The sequence below is a fragment of the Babylonia areolata genome, chromosome 18 (genome assembly GCF_041734735.1).
Source record: "Babylonia areolata isolate BAREFJ2019XMU chromosome 18, ASM4173473v1, whole genome shotgun sequence".
Classification (NCBI taxonomy): Eukaryota; Metazoa; Mollusca; class Gastropoda; order Neogastropoda; family Buccinidae; genus Babylonia; species Babylonia areolata.
This window is the reverse complement of record NC_134893.1, coordinates 61722459-61744243: the sequence shown is the minus strand read 5'-3', so window position 1 is coordinate 61744243 and position 21785 is coordinate 61722459. Positions and strand designations below refer to the sequence as shown.

The window sequence follows — 21785 nt, the reverse complement described above, 5'->3', positions numbered from 1 at the left end:
GGCGCGGCCTCCCCTTGGGAGTTTGCGCCTAGCTGTGAGTCCCCACCACCAAGAGAGGACTTGCCACTCCCTCAAGACCACTTTCCTTCTGTTGCTGGCCACAGGCCGTCATAAAAGCGAAATTCATGGTCTTAGTAAGTTGTATGATTTTGCGACGATCCTCTAAAAGTGGTAAATTTTGATTTTGTAGCATTTGCATCATGTAGCCTGGATTCCTTGATCTGTAGTTCCTGGTAATGAATCTGGTGGCCTGGTGTTGGACTCAAAGTCCTTTTTGAGGTAGGGGTCCCAGACTGCTGCAGCGTACTCCAACATCGAGCGGACAAGTGAGATATATTGCCATTCTATGGCTTTCTGGGGAGCAATTCCTCAGATTACGTCTGAGAAAGCTGAGTGAGCAGTTCGCTCTTTCGCAAATGTTCGTAATGTGGCCAGTCAGTTTTAGGTCGTTTGAGATCTCTACTCCCAGATATGGGTTTTGTTGAACTTGTTGTAGTACGACTCCATTTCGTATATAAAAGTATGGAGATTTTCCTTTGCTGGAAAGAATGTTACATGATTTTGTAAGCCGATTTTAAAATGGTAATGTACTGTTTATGAAACGAACAGTCATTACCAAGTTGTGGTCAACAACTCAAGTACATATTCCAACCAGATTTTTATTCACAACTTACAGATTTCAAAGAAACATTTATAACTATAACTGAAAGTCTGGATCTTTCATATCCCTCCTCAGCCTAGGTGAATCAACTTGAATGAGTAACCTTAGCTCATTGCATTTAATTAATTTACCAGAGTGGCCTCCCATACTTATCATACGTCTGCTGTATATGTTACACAAAACACAGTTTGTTGCAAAATCAAGTGACGGAATTTACATCTAATTAATTCTTTCAGTTCAATCAAAGCTGAACAAATAAAGTGTTTAAAAAAACCAAAACAACAACAACAAAAAACAAACAAAACCCGAATCTTTGTGGATGATATGAATGACGCACTGGAAGTGTAACAAGAGTTAAGCCCCTTTCATGTAATTTTTCAGCGACACCTTCCTGTGCATCGATTACCACGTCACTTCGGTACAAAACATCTATGTGGTGTCACGCAGTTTTTTGTCTCTCTGTACAGTATTTGAAAAATGTCAGTTGATCAGGGTAAGATTATCACTTCATCAGTTTCACCAGTGTGCATTTGTTAGTTGTCAGTTGATTGTGTTGTGTGCCATCTGCTTCAGAAATGGGCTAATGAAACTGAAACGGTAGCCATTGTAACCAACACATTTTCGTACACACACACAAAAAAAAAAAAAAAAAAAAGAGAGAGAGAAAGAGAGAGAGAGAGAGAAGAACACACACACACACACACACACACAACAACAACAACAACAACAAACAATCCCACATTCATTTATGCTTTGTATATTGAAGAAACCATATAGGAATATGAAGATATGTAGACTCTATATATATTTGTGTGTGTGCAACATTTCTTTGATGATAATTGATATGGATTACAGTCATGTTTGACATGATAAAAATTGTCAATTCCTTGTACGGCTTCAGAATGATGCATGAAACGAACGTAGTGCTGTCGTCTGCCCCACAGTAACAGGACAACTTTCCATATTTCACACAGTAAGTCAAATCGTATTGTCTTCTGTTGATGGTGAGCATGCGCACGTGTGTGTGTGTGTGTGTGTGTGTGTGTGTGTATCAATACTGTAGGGGTGCAAGTCGTCCAACATTTGCCAAAAATCCAGCACAGAACAGCTTGATTTCAGGTAGTTTCCTGCATGGAGAAATTTTGTTTTGGTAGATTCCTGCATGGAGAAAATTTGTTCAGGTAGTTTCCGGCATGCATGAATTTGTGCAGCCTGGTCGCTGTCTTTGAATTCTGTGTCATGGGTATGTTCAGTGACGTAATTGTGTATGTGATGAAACTCGAACGAAAAGGAAATGTCAGAGAAGAACTGAAAGTTCAATTTGTCAAAACCAGTGTGTCATTTACTTGCCCGTGCATCAATGTCTTGAAAACTATGGGAGATAAAGGCATTGCCTCGCTTTGTGGCTATTTAGCAATGAAAAATGGGTTCACCAAACATATTTTCTGACAGAATATTAATAAAAACTTTTTCCTGAAAAATTACAAGAATACTGAGTTCCAGACCTGACTACCCTTTCTTACTCATGGAAATTTATCACTCACAGTTGCACTTGATACCGTGCTTCTGTGAGCCTGGTAAAAAAACAAAACGAAAAAAAAACTAAAAAACTATCCCAGAGTGGCGTGCGCACACGCATGCATGCACGTACACACACACACACGCATACATTTGAAAAAAGAAAAACAGGTCTTTTTGCGATTGTTTATTGGCAACACCTTTTGAAAAGCCTTGGATGCCTTTCAATCTTGAGATTTGTGCAAATCTGGAGAGAAAAAAAAGTGTGGGTGAAGAGTATGAAATTCAAATGTGATGACGCTGACAACAGCTGTTGTGACGCTACTGCCATTGTATCTCAAGATGAAATGGGTGTGGGGGGTTGGGCGCACACGCGCACACACATGCATACTCAAAATCACACACTTACCAGCTTGCAGGCATGGGTGCGCGCACACACACACACAAACGCACACACACAAGTGTACATGATCCCCATCTCTGCCTCAACCCTTGGGCTGCAAACATTGTCACTTTTTGCAACAGTTACTTTGTAGCAATTGTGACATAAAAACTTTTGTAATTGTAGCAACTGACTTTGAGTCTGTTTATTAAATTACATCAGCAAGGATGTGGCAGTAGCCTTCATGGCTGCAGTTTTAGTGTACATTATATGGATCTGGGAATTATAGCCGAAGTACCAAAGATTCATTTGCATCACTTGCATGAGATAATTACTGATGTTCATAGCTCTGCTTATCTCTCATTTAGACATTGGTTCACAGGCTCGCCTAATGCTACGATTTGTCTGTAGTTTCTAAGATTCAAGCCCCCAGACTATGGCACTATGGCCGAGTGAAGAAAAACTACGAATTTGCTGACTGCGAAACCTAACACATACACACACACACACACACACACACACACACACACACACACACTCAGAGCAAATGCTAAGAAGCGCAGCACATACTCGTCACTGAAGAATTTGTCACTGAAGATAAACTTTTGTAGCATTTGACATCAATACTTTTTTGGCGTATTGCTGTGATTACGTCAGTTGATGATGTGGCTACACTTCATAGCTGCAGTTTGTATAGGTTATCTAGATCAGGGATCTATAGCTGACGTTCCGTAGATTCGTCTGCTTTACCTGCATGTACTGATGTAGTTGTTATGTTTTGTTCAAATGCAGGTGCCGCCTGTCATCTGGATGCCAGTTCATTTCAGTATTGCTGTTGTTTTTGATCACACACACACACACGCTCATGCACGCGCAAATGCATAGACGTGCACACACATTTTACCATTGCTTACAGTTACATATATAGTATACACATACATGCATACAAACATGTACATGCGCACGTGCACACACACACACACATACACACCCCCATGCACATGCACACACCATCCACACACTTCCATGAGTGTGCACACAGATACACACACACACACACACACACACACACACACACACACACACATACACACACACACACACGTTCACGCACGCACGCAGTGACAGACACCACATAATTATACACAGATCGACACACAAACACACATTTTACCATTGCTAACATACATACATAGACGCTTGCACACATACCCATACATGCACGTGTGCATGCACACACACACACAACCACCCATTTGTATGGGTGTACACTCACATACACACATGGGGGCACACATACACACACACGCACACACGCGTGCGCATGCACACACACACACACACTCACACACACACACACACACAGAGGCTTGCATTGAAAACAATTCACGCACGCAGACACACACACACACACACACACACACACGTGTGCGCGCAACACACATTTCTTCATGTGCTTTCTTTCCTCAGTAGCTTCAGGTTTGCAAAAAGTGTTGCTTATGGACAGTTGAGAGTAACACTCGCATTTTTTTCTTTGCAGTATGATACAAAATTGTATCATATAGTTTGTTTTCATAATGAAAATAATGTTGTTTGTTTTTTGCTTTGAATAAAACTAAATGACTGTTGTTTTACTCTGATGCATTATGCTTTTCTTTTTCTCCATTATTAGATCTTTTGCTATGCTGGATACTGCATTCATCAAAGTAAAGGTCCATCCTGTGAAAATGTTCAGTATAGGTGCCAGATCTTGTTCTTTATGATCATGTTTTAGTGTTTATAGGTAAAAATCCCTCCTTTTTTGTCTGCTTCTTGGTTTTCACAGAATTCACCATTATTCTCCCCAAAATAACAGTCTGTAGAAAATATAATAGTACGGGAATCATGCTCAGGATTGATGCTCTGTTTTGTTGAGCCCATGTAATATTTTCTGGCTTCGGTCTGGGCAGAAAAGAAATTTCAGGTTGGGGCAGAAAAAAAAAAAATCAGGCTTATTTCAGGCTTTGGTCTGGGCAGAAAAAAAATTTCAGGCTTGAGCAGGTCTCTCTGATTGCACCCCTGATACTGTATCAATGTATGTGCAACAGAATAAGTTTTAAGTTTGACAGAGAGAGCGAGAGACTGACTCTTGAATTCTTGTGTTAACAATAAAATTCAGATGATAATGCAAGCTTTTAAACCATTACAAGTCTAGATCTCTCTCTCTCTCTCTCTCTCTCTCTCTCTCTCTCTCTCTCTCTCTCTCTCTCTCTCTCTCTCTCTAATAATGGAATTTGTATATTTGAAGAATGTCTGACTGACTGTTTATTGGCACATGATGCTTATGTTATATTAAATGGTGATTTGAATAGTAGGACTTCAAACATATGTCAAGATCTGTCTGTGAAACTGAAAGATGATTTTTATATGCAGCATGACAGTAGGTCTGTTAGTATACATCATGGTGTTCTGAAGATTGTTTCTTTTAGTTAAATAAGTATGGAAAATTACTGCTGAATATATGCACTGCTTTAGGTTTGAATATTTTGAATGGCGTATGTGAGGGCGACCGTGATTTGATTTGATTTTGAATAATTGACATGTGTAAATGGGTTTTGTGAAGCATTTTCTAGACTTGAATTTTTAAAAAGTGAAGATATTTAAAAAAAAAAAAATTGTTTGGATATTTGCATGTGGAGATCTGATTTGCATTTAACAGGCTTCTTGGCCTCTCGGCTTCATACAGTTTGCTTTGAGGATCATGGCGCTACCCAATGGTGTCTACATAATCCAGGGGGAGATCTCCTTGGTTATCACAGCCATGCGCCGCACCTCCAGATACAGCTCCCATGCCAGACATGTGAGTGGGTGTCATAATCAGTGGTAATGCATATTAATATGGTGGTGGTACTGATTTTGATTTTGGAAGGAAAGATTGATCGTAGGTTTTGTTCCAGCTTGCAGTTCTAGAATAAATTTCAATATTTCAAATTCAACTGCAATGTGTCTTCTTGTGACTTTAAAACACCTCAGATCCAGAAAGCTGATGAAGAACCTTTCATTGTTAACGGCCAAACTTTTAGGAGTTAATAAAAAATTTTCACGGCAACAACAAAACAACAGTGAAAACAACAAAGAACTTTGTTAAAAGGTAGTGGCTGTCCTCCCTGTCATGAAATCTTTCAAGCAATTTTTTCAGCAGTAGCTTCAAGCAGCGGGGAAGCAGTGACCAGAAAGAAACAAAATGTTATAAAAACTATTCCATAAACAGGAAAAAGACAGTGGTAAAAAACCAGCAGTGCAAAAACTACAAATAAACCAGCAATACCAGCACACTAGCCCAAAGTGTTAGTGATAACAGTAACTCCCAGAAATCAGCACAGGTGAAGTAGTTTGATAATGTTCAGTTGTGTTCTCAGAAGTGTGCAGGTTGTCTCTTGTTTTTGCAATACATACAAAGGTTTACAGTCGACAAAATCAGTCTGTTCTAGGTGTGTGAGCTTTCACTCTTCTCGTCAGGCATCAAAAGCTTTGCTGTACCTTTTTGGCTTACTCACCAAAAAATGAATCTATGTCAATAACTGAGTGATTAAAGCGAAGGACTTTCAATCTGAGGGTCCTGGGTTTGAATCTCACTTACGGATCCCGGTGGGTAAAGAAAGAGTGGAGATTTTTCAGATCTCCAAGGTCAACATTATTTTTTTTTTGAACATATGTGCAGAACTGTTTGTGCCTGAACCCCCTTCATGCATTTACTCACGCAGAAGATGAAATTTGCATGTTAAAGATCCAGTCAGCATTTGGTTGGTTATGGAAACAATTACAAACCCAGCATGCACACCCCTGAAAACGGTATGACTGCCTACATGGTGGGGTAAATAAACAAAACTGTCATACACATAAAATGTTACATGTCCGTATGGATGTGTATGTGTGTGTGACTGAACCTGATTGAAGGACACAGGAAACGAATGATGAGCTCAGTTTCTATGCGTGTTGTTCAGCATGCAGTAGCTACTTTTGTTATTTGAGTGGTAAATATAAGGGAAAAACTGGAACAGGTTGAAAACGTTTGACGGATACAAAAGTATAACTTAACACCAGTGTAAGTTGTTACTATTATTTATAATAATGGATTCTTATATAACACATTATCCAGAAATCTGCTGTAGGTGATTTGCAATTTTTTCTTTTTTTTTCTACATAACACATTACATTAGTGTTGGGTACACACACCAAAATGTCACAAACTACACACACACACACACACACACACACACACACACACACACACACACACACACACACACACACACACACACACACACACACACACACACTCACTCACTCACTCACTCACTCACTCACTCACTCACTCACTCACTCACTCACTCACTCACTCACTCACTCACTCACTCACTCACTCACTCACTCACTCACTCACTCACTCACTCACTCACTCACTCACACACTCACTCACAATGCATACATACATTTTAACATGGATATCAGCTGCCCTCCACACATACGCATGCATAGGCACACACAAACACAGTCATGCACAGATGTGCACACACACACACACACACACACACACACACACACACACACAGCCATACTGATGTGTGTGAACATACACACACACGCAAACATGAAGACACAAATACACATTCATACTCATGCATGTATATGCATACACATACATACATACATACATACACACACACACACACACACACACACACACATATATATACACACACACACACACACACACACACACACATACAGTCAAGTGCACCACATGCAAAGAAATGGACCAGTTACAACTGAACTTACTGCTGAGGGAAGAGGTGAGTTTTTAGATCAAATTTGTAAGAGGCGAGGGAGTCAGAATGACGCAGGTTATCAGGGAGCTTGTTCCATGTCTTCGGTGATTGAAAAGAAAATGATCTGTGTTTAGGTCTTCTAACGTGAGGTATACTGAGAAGTCGAGTACCAGAGAAAGAATGGAGCTGCCAAGACAAGAGTATAGATATGGGAGAGTTCAGAAAGACACTTTGGGCCAGATCCGTTGACTGCAGAAAAAGCCAGAGTGGATAGCTTATAGTCTGTTCAATCAGAGACAGGCAACCAGTGGAGAGACTGAAGGAGATGAGAAACATGGTCAAATGAAGAAGCTCTGCAAGTGAGTCCTGCAGCGTTATTCTGACTTCGTTGAAGTATGTCAAACCGATATTTCATTGGGAAGGCCAGCCAAAAGAGAATTGCAGTAACCCTATCTTGAGAGAACAAAAGTGCATACAAGTGTTTTGGTTGCATCAGTAGAGAGAACAGATTCTACACAGTTCCACATAGGCAACTTTACAGATATTTAAAATGTGCTGTTGGAAGGAGAGACAGATGTAGGATTACGCCAAGACTGCGAACAGAAGAAGAAAGTGAAACAGGTGTGCTATTGATCAGAACAGTCAGGAAAGGAAGGATGTTGATGAAAAAAAAGGCCTGGCTATCATAAATTCAGTCTTACTGTCATTTAGTTGCAGCTTATTGAGAGTTGTCAGTCATTTAGGTCTGCAATGCACTACCATGTTTGAGTTACCAGTGCATCAGTTTCTGTTATAAAGGCCAACTGAAAAAGTTGAGTGCCATGAGCAAAGCTCACATGTGACATCACATGATGACTAATGGCATCTGACACAGGAGCAGCATACAGCATGAAAAGAACAGAACCTAGGACCAGATTTTCATTGAAAGAGGGACACCATATCTGAAGGCAGGTACATTAGAATATCTAGCATTTACACACACATTCTGTGTACAATCTGACAGGTAAGATGTGATCAATGGAAAGGCAGTGTCATGAACTGTGCTAGCGCAGTTTCATTAATACCAAAGGACGTTCTAAGTCTGTTCAAGAGGATAGAGTGGTCGATAGTGTCAAAGGGTGCTAAGTCTAAAAGAGCAAGAACAGACATCATCATCAAATCCTGAAGGCAAATTATTGACTATTCTAGGGGTTCACGTCGTCTGGCAAATGCCTGAAATCCAACACAGATGATGAAAAGGAACAAAGTTGTGCAGTGGTGTAAGGTTAAGGATTATCATTTTATGTTTTCAAATTCTCTGTGTGTGTGTGAATAAGTGTGTAAAATATGTTTGTAATATGTCCAGTGTTACTGTGGTTTCCATCTCATTTCAGCAGGATGATGATGGGGATCAGTTGTTGAACAGTTTCTCTCAGCTCAAAGACATCCTGAACGATCTCACAGGTATGTTAATCTGGCATTCCTTTTCAGATGAGTTGAAACTTTGTAGGTTCTAAAACAAGAGAATTGTTTATTGTTTGCTAGTTTGCTTGCTTTGAATATAACAGAAACAAAATGTCAACAGTTCATAAGTAGGCACTGTTATTCATCACAAGCTTTGGGGGGCTTTCAGAAGTTAATAGGAAATTCCTGTTAGTGCTGGAAAAGTTGTCTATGACTAAATAAAAAACAAAGGTGTCACAATATTTCTTGGAGGGGCCTTAGAAGTAACCATTAACCCATGGCTTGGTAGAGATAAAAACTTTTCAGTATAAATGGGGCTTGGAAAAAAAACACATTATTTGGAGTAGATTCATATCATGGTAATTGTCTACTTTGTGGCTATCCCATATCACAGAATTCCAGATCTGCAACACAGTCTTTGGGTTGTCAAATGTTTGCACAGACGTAACCCAATAGATTTGCCATTTTTTAAGTTTACAAAATCCAGTTTTGCTTGTTAAATCACGAAGAAAATGCCTTCAGTGGAGGATTTATTTTCTGGTTTTGCAGTTGTATCAGATGCTTTCTGTGAATGTCAAGGATTTTCAGTTAGGATCATACTGTTTTGATTTACTTATTTCTGGAGGTGTATATTCACATGTTTATTTTTATTTTTTTCTTTACAGAAGGAAGTAATTTCACCATTTTGTTTAAACATTTCATCAGTTGGCTTAAGTTAGATTTATGGTGTCTTCCCTGTTGATGCTTGAGAGATGTTACTAGGTTCCTGCTCAGCACTTCATGTCCGCTACTTTATCAGTAATATCACATTTGACAGCTCCTTCTGAAGGCCCTGTGTAATAGCAGCAACCATTTCACAGTGGCTAGTTTACTGTGAGGAAAAGGCCAAAGACAAGAAATAGACTTCAAGGATGTCCTCCGTTTGGCCTTCAGTAGGCCTTGTGCTTGTTTCAAACGTGTAACAGTGAAGCTTTTTAGGTGCATTCTATATTCTCAAACATCAAGATCTAACCAGATGGCAAGAGGTTGGACATATCTGAATATTTTTGTTGTTCCTTATAAGAGAAAACTACATAATACACATAATAATGTTGCAAAAGAATTTTTCTGTTTCCAGGCTCATGTTGTTTTGTATTTACACACACAAAATAAAAGTGTCAAATTTGATAATCAACTTTGAAATTTTATTTTATTAATTACAGTATGATTTTCTTTGGAATAAGGTTGTCTGGTCTGCAGTGTCTTCTAACACATCTCTTTTTTTTTTAAATTCTTTTTCTTACTCAGCTTGAATTGGAACAATGTGATTTTTTTATGTTCTTTTCTTTTTGAGGGGTGATGTGTTTTCCAGTGATGGTGGGGAGAAAAACAATGGCAAACAAACAAAAACAAACAACAAACCTACCTCGCATGTAATTTCTCCATAAGAAAAAGAAAAATATAATCCATTGAACTAGCAAAATCAGGAAGATCATGCAGAATGCCAATAAGTATCAGTGCAGTCAATGACTGACAGTATTGATTCCGTTGGTCTGGAGATTGATTCACGATTTCAAAGGTCCAGCAATCGATTCACAATTTTGGAGTCCGGTGATCAATTTTTTCATGATTTGGGAGGTCCGGAGATCGATTCACGATTCTGGAAGTCTGGCGATCGATTCACACTCAAGTACCGACTACACTCTCAACATTGGTGAAACTCACGCAGAAATCATCTTCAGAATAGTTGTTAGGATTACGCTTTGAGTCTCGACAGTCATCAAACTCATCTTGAAACTTTGAAACTTCAAAACTTTGGCAAAACGTAACCAAATCAGTAATATATTCCATTGAACTAGCACAATCAGGAAGATCATGCATAAAGCCAATAAATATCAGTGAAATCAAGACTGACTCACTTATGTTATCGATTTTGGTGGTTTGGCATTCGATTCATGATTTTGGAAGTCTGGCGATCGATTCACATTCAAGTACCAACTTCTCACTCTCATTTTCAGCAAAACTCGGTCAGTTGATATCTAGGTCACTCAGTTTGATAGAGTTTTACAAGATTGTCATGCAAAAATCGTTAAAACAGTTCAAAATCATCTTCAGAGTCATCGTTCAGATTACGCTAAAGCTCTCTGCAATCATCAAACTCGTCTTGCAGCTTTAAAAATTCACAACTTTGTCAAAATTCAAGCAAATCAGATTCTGAAAAGTGCAAAATTCATGACAGGAAGTACCGAAAACGCCTTGAATCTCGCAAGAGTCTTGTTTATGTAAACAACAATGGCTTTGCCCATAGTAAGCACATGTTTAGTTGGCGGTACTGGGCACATTTGGGCGTTACACTGCAAGCCGCTACCAGACATAAATGTTGAACGAGGGTTAAGTTAGAGGCAAACTGCCTATTTTCCTCACTGGAATGCATTTCACAGTTTTTAAGCTTTACACATCTCACGGACATTTTATTTCTCTCTCTCTCTCTCTCTCTAAATATATATATATATATATATATATATATATATATATATATATATATATATGGAAGATACCCTTTATATATTGCAAAACATGTAAAATGTGTGAAATTCTGGTAACGAATTGTACAGATGGAAAACAGTAGATATCCAAAGAAAGCTTATGATAAAGCTTCTGAACCTGCAGAACCAGAGTTATGTGACTTGGGCATGTGAAGTTAAAAATCTTTAAAACAAATTTGGTTTTGGAGAAGTTTGGGATTCTCAGGGGGTTGGTAACTTGGAAATGTTTTCAAACAGACACTTATCAACTGTTTTAAAAAAGATTGGCATGCCAGTTTAGAGTCACATACATTCTATGTGTCTATGCCTCTTATAAGCATTCTTTTTCACCTAGTTGTCATTTACTTCAAATTGCCAACATCAAATTCATGGAGTTTTCTCAAGATTCAGGATTGGAATTTTACAATACAAACATGATGTGAACAAAAATGTAAACTGTCCTTTTTGTGTCTCAGAAACATAACTTTACTTTTTGTTAACGTGCTATGAACACAAAACCAGAAAAGTTCTGAAGACAACCATCCATGTTTAAATTTGGCAGTTGCACTTCTGTTTGCCAATGTAAATGAAAGAATTGTTTGAAATCTGTCCTTTTTTTGTATTCAAAGCGTTAAAAATTAGACAAAATGTGTGAATGTGATTTCATGTCGATTTATATATATATATATTTTCTTCATACTATGCTCTCTCCATTGTATGGGCAAATGGCCTGACAATTAAACTATCCTGTGTCCTGCGTCTCTCTCTCTCTCTTTCTCTCTCTCTCTCTCTCTCTTTTTTTGTTTTTTTTGTTTATTATTTTCCCCTTCCTGAATGGATGCCATAGAATGCTTGAAAACTGCAATATCGATTTCAACATGATAAAAATCATTGTAAACATGAAAGGTACAGGAATCAGAATATGTGCATTATCTGTTGCAGTATTAATATGCAAAGATGTCATAGTTCTTATCCATTCCAGAGTTTTTATTTCAGTATGATGTACATAATCAAAAGGAATAGTCTGATTTCTTGGTCACATTTTTTCAGAATCAAATTTAAATTGTGTGTTTCTGACAACCTGTCTGACTTTTTTCCCCCTCTTTTTCTGCATTTTATTTTATTTCATTATCAGTTTGCTTACTTTTATTTATTTATTTGTTTATTATTTTTTCATTGATTTAACGATGTATCGGTTTATTTGTTTATGCCTTTTTTTCTCCCTCAAGGCCAGACTAAGCGCGTTGGGTCATGCTGCAGGTCAGGCATGCGCTTAGCAGATGTGGTGTAGCGTATATGGATTTGTTCGAACACAGTGATGCCTCCTTGAGAAACTGAACTGAGCTGAACTGTGACAATAAACATCTAAATTCAAATACAATAGTAGTCTATTTTTACATTTAAATCTATGTTATATGCTCTCTATTTTGCTTTTAAATCTGTGTTTTAAGTACCATAATGTTGTGACTATAAGTATAAGGATATTGTATTATTTCTTTAACCTTGACTCCTGCATTTTATTCACAAGTGTGTCTTTTTCAGTTATTTGTGGATAGAATTAGTAAGAGAACAAGCGTGCACATTGTAATTTGACAATGCCTTTTTCACGAGTACAACTTATTTAGAGATTTAAGGATTGTGTGTGTGCACATGTGTTTACAAGTGTATCTGTGTGTATGCCTGCATATGTGTTTAGTGTGTGCATGTGTGTGGTTGTATATGTTTTGTTTTGTGTAGATATATAATGTAAAAAAATAATTTATCTGAAATTTTGTTTTGTCATATGTTAAAAGATCTGGAAGATCTTGAACCCAACACATTCCTGAGTCCATTTTTGGATGTCATTCGCTCTGAGGACACGACAGGACCAATCACAGGCCTCGCTCTCTCATCAGTCAACAAATTTTTGTCCTACAATCTGATTGGTGAGTCTGTATTTTAAAGTTTAAAAGATATGTTCTGTATTTTAAAGTTTAAAAGATACACTTTTTGTTTTTGTTTAATATGATCAGGACGGGAAAAAATGGAGTTTCCATCATGTGGATAACAATGGAATGCTGTAGATCATCTAAGTGTGACTTGACTTATTATGTCCTTTTCATACCATGAGAAACAGCACATAATCATCCAACTATTTGGTCATTGGATACGCTTCTGTACAATGTCTTCACCCTGTATCTGTTTTAAATTATTTGTCATTCTACAAATTAATACAATTTTTTTCCTATAGATAAATGTAGTGGTGTCAATTAAACATAAAAAAGATTTCTTTATGAATACCAATAAATATGTTGTGTATCAGTGGTTATAGATCAATATACAATCTCACTCATGGCTTCTCTCTGCTTTTTTTGTGTTGTGGTTGTTTGTTTTGTTTTGCAGATTCCATTTTCAGTAAATCCTAAATTAGAGAAAATATCAATGCTCTACCTTAGAATATTTACAGGTAATTTTGTTTCAGTCTTTCCAACTAACTGAAACTAAAAACTTGAAAATGAAAAAAAAACTTAATTTGGAAGTGTTACGGAAGAGAATCAAAAGAAATTTTAGTTAATTCCAGAGGATGCTCAACTCTATAGATCTTTCTTTGTGGATATATTGTACTTGCACACAGATAATTATACAAATATATATGAAGACTAATGCAGATGCTTGTGCATAGGTATACATGCTCTTTCACGTTTACTCACACTCATGATGGGTGCGTTGGCTGAATGGTAGAGTGCTGTGTTCTCACCTGAGTTTGATACCCGATTACGGCGCATTGGCACCTGGTGGGTCTTTTAAAGGGTGGAGATTTACCCATTTTCCCAGGTCCACACATGCGCATACTTGTTCCTGATCCCCCTTCGTGTGTTTATGCACACAGAAGATAAAGATCCTGTTTTCCATGTCAGCATGTGGTGGGCTATGGAAACAAGAACATACCCAGCATGCATACTCCCGAAAATTGAGTATGGCTGCCAGCATGGTAGAGTAAAACCGGTCATACACTTAAAGCCAGTTACAGCTGTTCCTTTTTTCATACAGCCATTCAAATGCTCAGCCTTGATAGACAGCACACGCACTTTTAAGATATCCATCTGTGCCATTTCTCTTGTTGTTGTTGTTGGAATTGTGTAAGAGTGTGTGTTTGGGGGGAGTGGGTGGAGGGGAGGTAGTGTGTGTGGGCTTACGGGTGCGGGTGCGTTATTTATGAGCTGGAATGTAAGGCACACGAGTGTTGGAGAGGGTGTACGGCATGTCGAAGAGGGTGGTGGGGAGAGTGTGGGGGTGGAGGTGAAGGGTCAGTTGTTTGGATTGGATAGAATGGGGGGTGGGGATGAATGCGAATGTGTCACTTTCCTTTTTTTTTTATTAGTGGATACATGTGTTTATATGTTTAAAAACAGTGGTTGCTTTTTATCATATTTGTAAATGGCTATCTTCCAAGTTTTTAAAAGTGTATGTTCACACATTTGTTAAAATATTATGTTTTAAGTATACCAACTGTACCTGCAATTTTTAAAGAATTTTTGATAACTTGGAATGGGGTTTCTTATTCTGAAATCAATGTTTCATAATGTATGTGATAAAATCAGAACATATCTCTCATTTCTGGTGTCTTTACTACTGAATTTAAAACAGGCATACTGAAACCTCAACTGAAGAAAACAAACCTGGACCCTAACGACTTGAAAAATTACAGACCCATCTCTAAATTGCCATATCTCTCCAAACTTCTTGAACAACTTGTGCTCCATCAACTTTTCTCTCATTTGACCTCTCACTCACTACTCAGTGATCACCAGTCTGTTTATAGGTCTGGGGACTGCACAGAGACTGTTCTACTCACTGTAAATAATGTGTTGAATTCTTTAGACCAGGACAAAATTTCTGTTCTACTTTTGGACCTTTCTGCAGCCTTCGATATGATAGATCACGATATTCATCTTTCACGTTTGAATCAAACTTGTGGAATTACAAGCACTGCCCTCAGCTGGTTATCTCTCTGACAGGAAGTAAATTGTCCTTGTAAACGGAAATAGATCTGAATCCATTCTTAATTTTGGCATTCCCCAAGGTTCTGTGCTGGGCCCAGTGGTTTTCATACTCTCCACTCATTGACACATATTCCATCTATCATGAAATGTATGCTGATGATACTCAACTTAAATATTCTGATTCCTCTCCAAATTATGAACAGATTATTGAAATTCTCCAAGACTGTCACAGAAGTGAAAAATTGGATGACAGAAAATAGGTAGCAGCAGCCCCCATGGCCGAAGCCGGGAAACCTATGAACGCCTAAAAAAATGACTAATTTTGAAGTGCATTTTCTCAAATTTGATTTCATTTTGTGAAATAAATATTTATCATCAGAAGAAAAAGAAGTGTACTGTAACGCGATACAGCGATCCTTGTTCAATGGCGGCTGGCATCTTTCTGAGCGTGACACAGTTCGTTTCAACCACGCAGTGGAAAAAATGGCATCCGTTGCTTTCCATTCATTGGTTACTGTTAAAAAAACAAACTGGGAGCTGTGAAAGGCGAAAGTTCAAGGAGAACTTTCGTGTGTTTTTTTCCAAGCCTTGGGCAAAGTAGGTTAGTTAGATCTGGGTGCAAAGTTACGGGAAATTTTCGGCTATCTTTCAATATCTCGTGCAGTTCGAAAATGAAATCCGACCCGACAGGATATTTTATGAGTGGTAAAGAGCATTTTCTGCTCATTTCAGTGGTATCTGAAACTAATATTTTTGATCCATGAGAAATTTGCTCAAGCGATTCAAAAGCAGGTACCCCTCTTCGTCAGTTGCATCTGCCCAATCAACATTCAACACAGGAGAGCAGCATTTCATCAACCAGAGGAATGGCATTGTTTCTCCAGAAAATGTTATGTTTCATCAGTAAGTTTTATTTTATTTTTGAAAATTAATGTCTTTAGCACTTTCATGCACAATATTGATTTGAAATTCTTCGGACCAGGATTTTGATCGATGTCAGTAACTGAGAAGCTTGGATCTATTTCATCAGCATTATCGCAGCATGACACCATGTTTCAATCGGAATACATTTTTTTTTCTGAGTAAAACACACAAACACTGTTGATACAGAATGAAAAATGGACATGAATTCCCATTACTAATATTTGATTGGTTTTTGCTTTAGTAAACAAAATATTACCAGGGTCTAAAACTGGAAATGCTCAGGACAGCAGTAGCATCGTCTGTTACAAACTCGGTGAGTGTTCAGTAAGTGAGTTAAAAATTGTAATGTGGTTTCTTTTTCCATAAAATTGAGCGTTTCATTCAACATCACACAAAAGTTTGATATTCTAGTTGTATTTTGCTTCAATAGCTGTGAAACTTGATATAAATATATACAGATAGATAGATATTATGCTCTCACATTCCAGAAAGAACAAGAACACCAATTCATACTAACTCCCCCCCACCCCCACCCCCCACACCCCCCTCTCTCCTCTGCAAACTTCACTTTCATAATTTGCTGAGGGTTGTATAGTCTTTCCCCTCCCCTGTCTCTGAGTGTCTCCCACCAATGGTATGGAGAGGGGAGGGGGTTGTCAGTGGTTGTGGCAAACTTGGCATTGAGCCAAACCACTGACCACTTGCTCCAGCTGAGAATCCCTGAGGCTGACAGTGATATAACCCACCCCCTCCTCCTTCCAGTCATCCCTCTGCCCCATTTCTTTCCTGTGGGTTGAGTTGGTGTTTGTGTGTGGTTGAGAGAGAGCAAGTTTGCAGTTGCACATGTATGCTTGTGAGTATGTGTATGTATGTCTGAGTATGAGAAAAGTGTAATGTACAGAGATATATATTAACCCGGAGAGCGCGATGAGCCACGATCGTGGCTTTCCCAGTAAAGTGCGATGGGCCACGATCGTGGCTCTGTTTACATAAGGTCCGACATCGTACTGCTATGCTCGGCAGCCTTCGTAAAACTGCCTCGTTCTGGTGTTACTGCCTCCCTGCTTGTGTTTGCACAAACTTTGACCGAGTTTATAAGTCCAGAGCTTCGTATTTTTTGTAAACAATGAGTGACACTGAAGTTGACAAAGCTCAGGAAATGAGTGACCTTGTCACTAGTGATGATTCATTTGCTGACAGGGATTCTGGTGAAAACGGCTTTGTTATTTTGACACTTGGGCATGCTGGCTTGCTTGTTGTTCATTCAGTTTTGTGTCTCCAGCCACAAAAACTGGGGGGTGGGTGATGGGGGTGGGGAGGAGTGGTAAAGTGGGTTAGGCATGGGTCTATTGCGATTTCTTGACCAAATCAAGCTAGAAAACTGGAAATTATTTTGATTTAAAGCATTCTTGCTGTTTTGAAAGCAACATGAGCTAAAAGAAAACATTTATTTGTGTTTTTGCCTGTGATTGCATAAAGTATTGTAGATGTGCGCGTGCGTGGCGTCGGTGGGTGTGTCTCAAACAAATAATACAATGCTTATAATTTCATTGTTTCAGTTATATTCATATCATGATTCTGCAGCCAGAACATTTTTTGTACAGTTTAATTCCAATTTTGAGATTTTGACTCTGTAAAAGATGTGAAAATACCTATAAACATTGTGGTTGACGTTTTTGGAAAACGAGTGTGCAAAATTTGTTAATTATATCCTATGGAATATCTCCAACTACATACAAGGTACAGCCTTTTTCTTACTTTTATCTGATTCTTCATTCACTCTACTTTCCAAAAATGTATAGGTTTACCTATTTATTCTTACTGATAAGCATACAAATGCCCCAAATCAGAGCACAGGTAGCGGAGGCAAACTATCCCTTTGTTTTAAGCATGATTTCTGTAAGTATGTTTTATTATATCCAGCACTTTGAGGGTTAATTTGAACAGTGCAGTCAACCTCCTGTTTCTTCAAAAATGTAACACCAATTTTTAACAAACTAAAAAGAAAATCAATACCACCCTTAGCCTAACTTACACATCAGGTTCAGTCAAACTATATAACAGGGATCCAGCAATTAAGTGAGAGAGAGAGAGAAAGAGAGACAGAGAAAGAGAGTATAATGTGTGTGTGTGTGTGTGTGTGTGTGTGTGTGTGTGTGTGGACATGTGACCCATGACATGCTGTGCCTCAAGACTTCATGAAACAGAAAACAAATGGAAGTAAACACATAATTCGTGAAGTGATAAAATGCAAAGTACCATGCACATATTGTGAATGAAGTATTCTGTTTGATATATATCTAAGACATGCATTCACACATGCACACACAAATAAAGGTGAATACACAAAATATATATCAAAGAATAAGATACGAAGTATGATGTGCATATTAACAATAAAATATTCAATATTTAGTTATCATATATACCTAAGATATTTAATAATACATTCATCTCAGTCATGAAATGTAGCACCATGAAGTGTAAATATTTGAGTAAATAATCACATGCAACTAAGACATCCATAAGATGAACAGTACATGTAGATGGCAAAGCTCTTGTCAGCAGTTGGAAAGGACAGACCCCCAAAACTTCAGCCTCAGTTACCAAAGCATAAGTTGTTGATGCAATTTGAGTTATTGTGTGAAAGGTAAATGCAGCCAAGTAGTTCAGTGCAGTGAATTTTGTGTTGCTGTTGAATGAATACTTACTGTTAGTATGCCATTTTATAATTCTGTTATCACAGCGTTTTCCCCCCACTCAAAACACACCTAAATTGACAAAAGCCTAAACATATATTAAACTGATAGCTCTGTTTTTGGTTTTATGTTTTAAATTGAATATAACATTTGTTCTTTCTTATGAGCTGATCTGTGTATCTAACATATTGCAGAAATGGCTGCTCATGGCAGGGTATGCAAGACCTATTCCATGATCCAAAAAGGCCAGTATGAACATCTCAGGTAGCAAGCAGCATGTTATTGCTGATGCCAGGAAACTTGTGAGTGCCCCCAAAAGAGATTTTTTGGTGTGCATTTTCTCTCTTGTGAATGCCATTTTGTGAAGAAATAAAGATGCATCATCCACCTTTTATTTCTTATTTATTGTGTTTCTTTTATATTGAAATCCATGACTGAGTTCATGGATGGGAGAAAAAGCTAGAGAGCTGAAAGAAAATAGATTCATATATCTGTCATTTTTGCTCGCAACTTAAAATATTTGCTCCATCCTGGGAACCTTTGTTCTAGAATGCCGCATCAACCTACACATTCTGTATAATGCTTTCAAGTTGTATTTGTTAAAAAAAAATGCAGAAATTTTGCAGAAGCTGATCAGTCTAGACTACTGGTAACTTATTGTGGCTGTAACTTCAATATTTTTTTCAAAAACAAAAATTTTGAAGAAATCTCATCCACAACATGCACCCCCCCCCCTTTTTTTTTTTTAATGAGAAAATCAGGTATCATTCCTTTTCTGCCAACTTTAGAGGGAATTTTTAAGGTTGATTTTAATTTATTTTGAAAGCTGACATTTCACTTAATACACACACAAAATTTCCTGGTCCTACTTGTGACAGTTACTGAAATATTCATTTTAATTACACATACTTAACCGTGACCCAACTAGTGCAGACTCCAGCAGGGGTCTGACATTCCTGTCCTGTTCAAACTACTATGCGCCTATGCGGAGAAAACGAAACTACAGCCGATAACCTCCTGGAAGTAGGTAACCTCCCTTTTGTCCCGCTGGCTAGTGCCCTCTTTTTCTGGCAGCCATTATGACTCCTGTTCCTGTGCTCTCCATACGGCTAAGTTTTTTTGTATTTTCTGTCTGTCTGTCGATTCTCTGGCGTTTTTGTTTTTTGTAAAATTTTGTCTTGAACCAGGTCACATAATTATATGGTTCGATTGGGAGATCGGGCTAAAATTAATGCGCGATCGCAATCGATTCGCGGACACTCTGGGCCCTCTATTTCTGGCCCTCTCAACAACGCCAACCTGCCGCCTCCTCCACTTCCTTCGCTTCCTCCGGTCGACTCCTGACCTCCACAACCTCCTGCACCCTCTCCAGCGACTTCTAGGGGTATGTTATCCCATACTCAGGTCAGTGGTGCCATTGATGCTTTCCTTTTTCAATTCACGAATGAACTTGACGCGATTTGCATTTCTCGGCCCCGCCAGTCGGCAGGACACCCGAGTCGATCTCCTCTATCACTTTTCCCATGTCAACAATGGAATGTGCCATAACCCCTTTGGGAAAACAGCACCATACACTGGCTTTGGATCCGCACGCTAGACTGGGCCCTATGTGTGATGCGTCCGTGGCGGCAGCCGTGACATTGGCTCACGCGCCCCCCACGCGGCATGCCTCTTCCGTCTCGGATCCTATGGCGACCGAGACGCTTGGGGATGCCCTCCACTAGGGGACACGCTTGCCCATGCGTGTGCACCCTCCCCTTGTCCGATTTTCTGATCCAAGGGAGACAACTCCTGCTTCGGCACCATTGCCGGTGACCGCCACAGTTACTTCCCTTTACTGGCACGGCCCCTCGCCAACAGTGCGGGTGCTCAACCAAACAACCAACAACCCATTGTGAACTTGCTGCAGCAATTATGCACTGGTGCCACACCTAGCACCTGCTCCACCCCTTGCCCACAGAGCAGATGCGTGCACAGCCCGTTGAACTTCGGCAGTGCCGGTTTTTTCTGCCCCACTGCATATCTCCACTGTTACCCAGACTAATATTGGCAATTCCACGTCGGAGTACCTCTTGATAACTCGATCCTGCCACTCAGCAGTGCTCGGACCGATCTTGTCTATCCCTTTATCCGTCAACACACAACAGTTGAACGTCGGTCCTCTCGCAGGAACTATTTGCGCGATTGCCGTTCACCTACAGGGGGATGCACATCCCACGGCAAGCCAACGGACTTGCCACCCCCTCCTCCGCGACGCCCATAACACTGGTTACGGCACCATCATGCCACATGTCCCGACCGTCTCGCGTCCGATGGTGACCGATTCGGGTAGGGATGCCCACTGCACTAAGGGACATTATAATTATTCCCCTTGCGGCCGTATTCACCTGTATCGGTTACGGTGGCATCGAACCACGGACTCTCACACGCAGCATGACACTCCTCCCTCTACAGTGAGGAAATGTCACACCAGGGGATATGTACTCTAAAGACACCATCCTTTTCGCCGAATATCGGTTCCAAGGGAGGCAATTCCGCATTTGTAACCGACACAGCACGTCACTCCTGCCCCCCGTGCTGTCCAGCAACGATGTTTCTTCGATTTCTCATTGGGTCCTGATGCCCATTCATGGACTTCACTCAACTTTGCACAGCAACTGCACCTTTCTTGCTGTTTCTCAGGCTATTGGTGACTGAACTTTTGGGTTCTTCATCCCCCCACACAGGCACACAGCCCTCTGCAGGCAACCAGTCCTATTACCATTCTCTTCTTGTTGTACTCAATAACAGGAAATAAATCACAATATTTCCCCTTCTATCCTTTTGATTTATTATGACGATCAACAATCACGAAATATATATA

At 39.3% G+C, this 21785-nt stretch overlaps 1 protein-coding gene across 6 annotated transcripts in view; it reads left to right on the top strand.

Annotated features, from left to right (window-relative positions):
• Positions 1 to 1033: 1033 nt before the first annotated feature.
• LOC143292975 (Golgi-specific brefeldin A-resistance guanine nucleotide exchange factor 1-like) overlaps positions 1034 to 21785 on the top strand; it is a 233267-nt gene continuing 212515 nt past the window's right edge. The window contains exons 1-5 of one of the 6 annotated variants that reach the window (XM_076603709.1): positions 1034 to 1154; positions 1563 to 1634; positions 5287 to 5400; positions 8746 to 8812; positions 13110 to 13241. In XM_076603709.1, coding sequence (XP_076459824.1) covers positions 5302 to 5400; positions 8746 to 8812; positions 13110 to 13241 — 298 coding nt within the window. In that variant the 5' untranslated portion in view covers positions 1034 to 1154; positions 1563 to 1634; positions 5287 to 5301. Of the gene's footprint in view, positions 1155 to 1562; positions 1635 to 5259; positions 5401 to 8742; positions 8813 to 13109; positions 13242 to 21785 lie in introns of all 6 variants that reach the window. The other 5 variants (XM_076603706.1, XM_076603708.1, XM_076603704.1 and 2 more) reach the window with 5 other exon arrangements.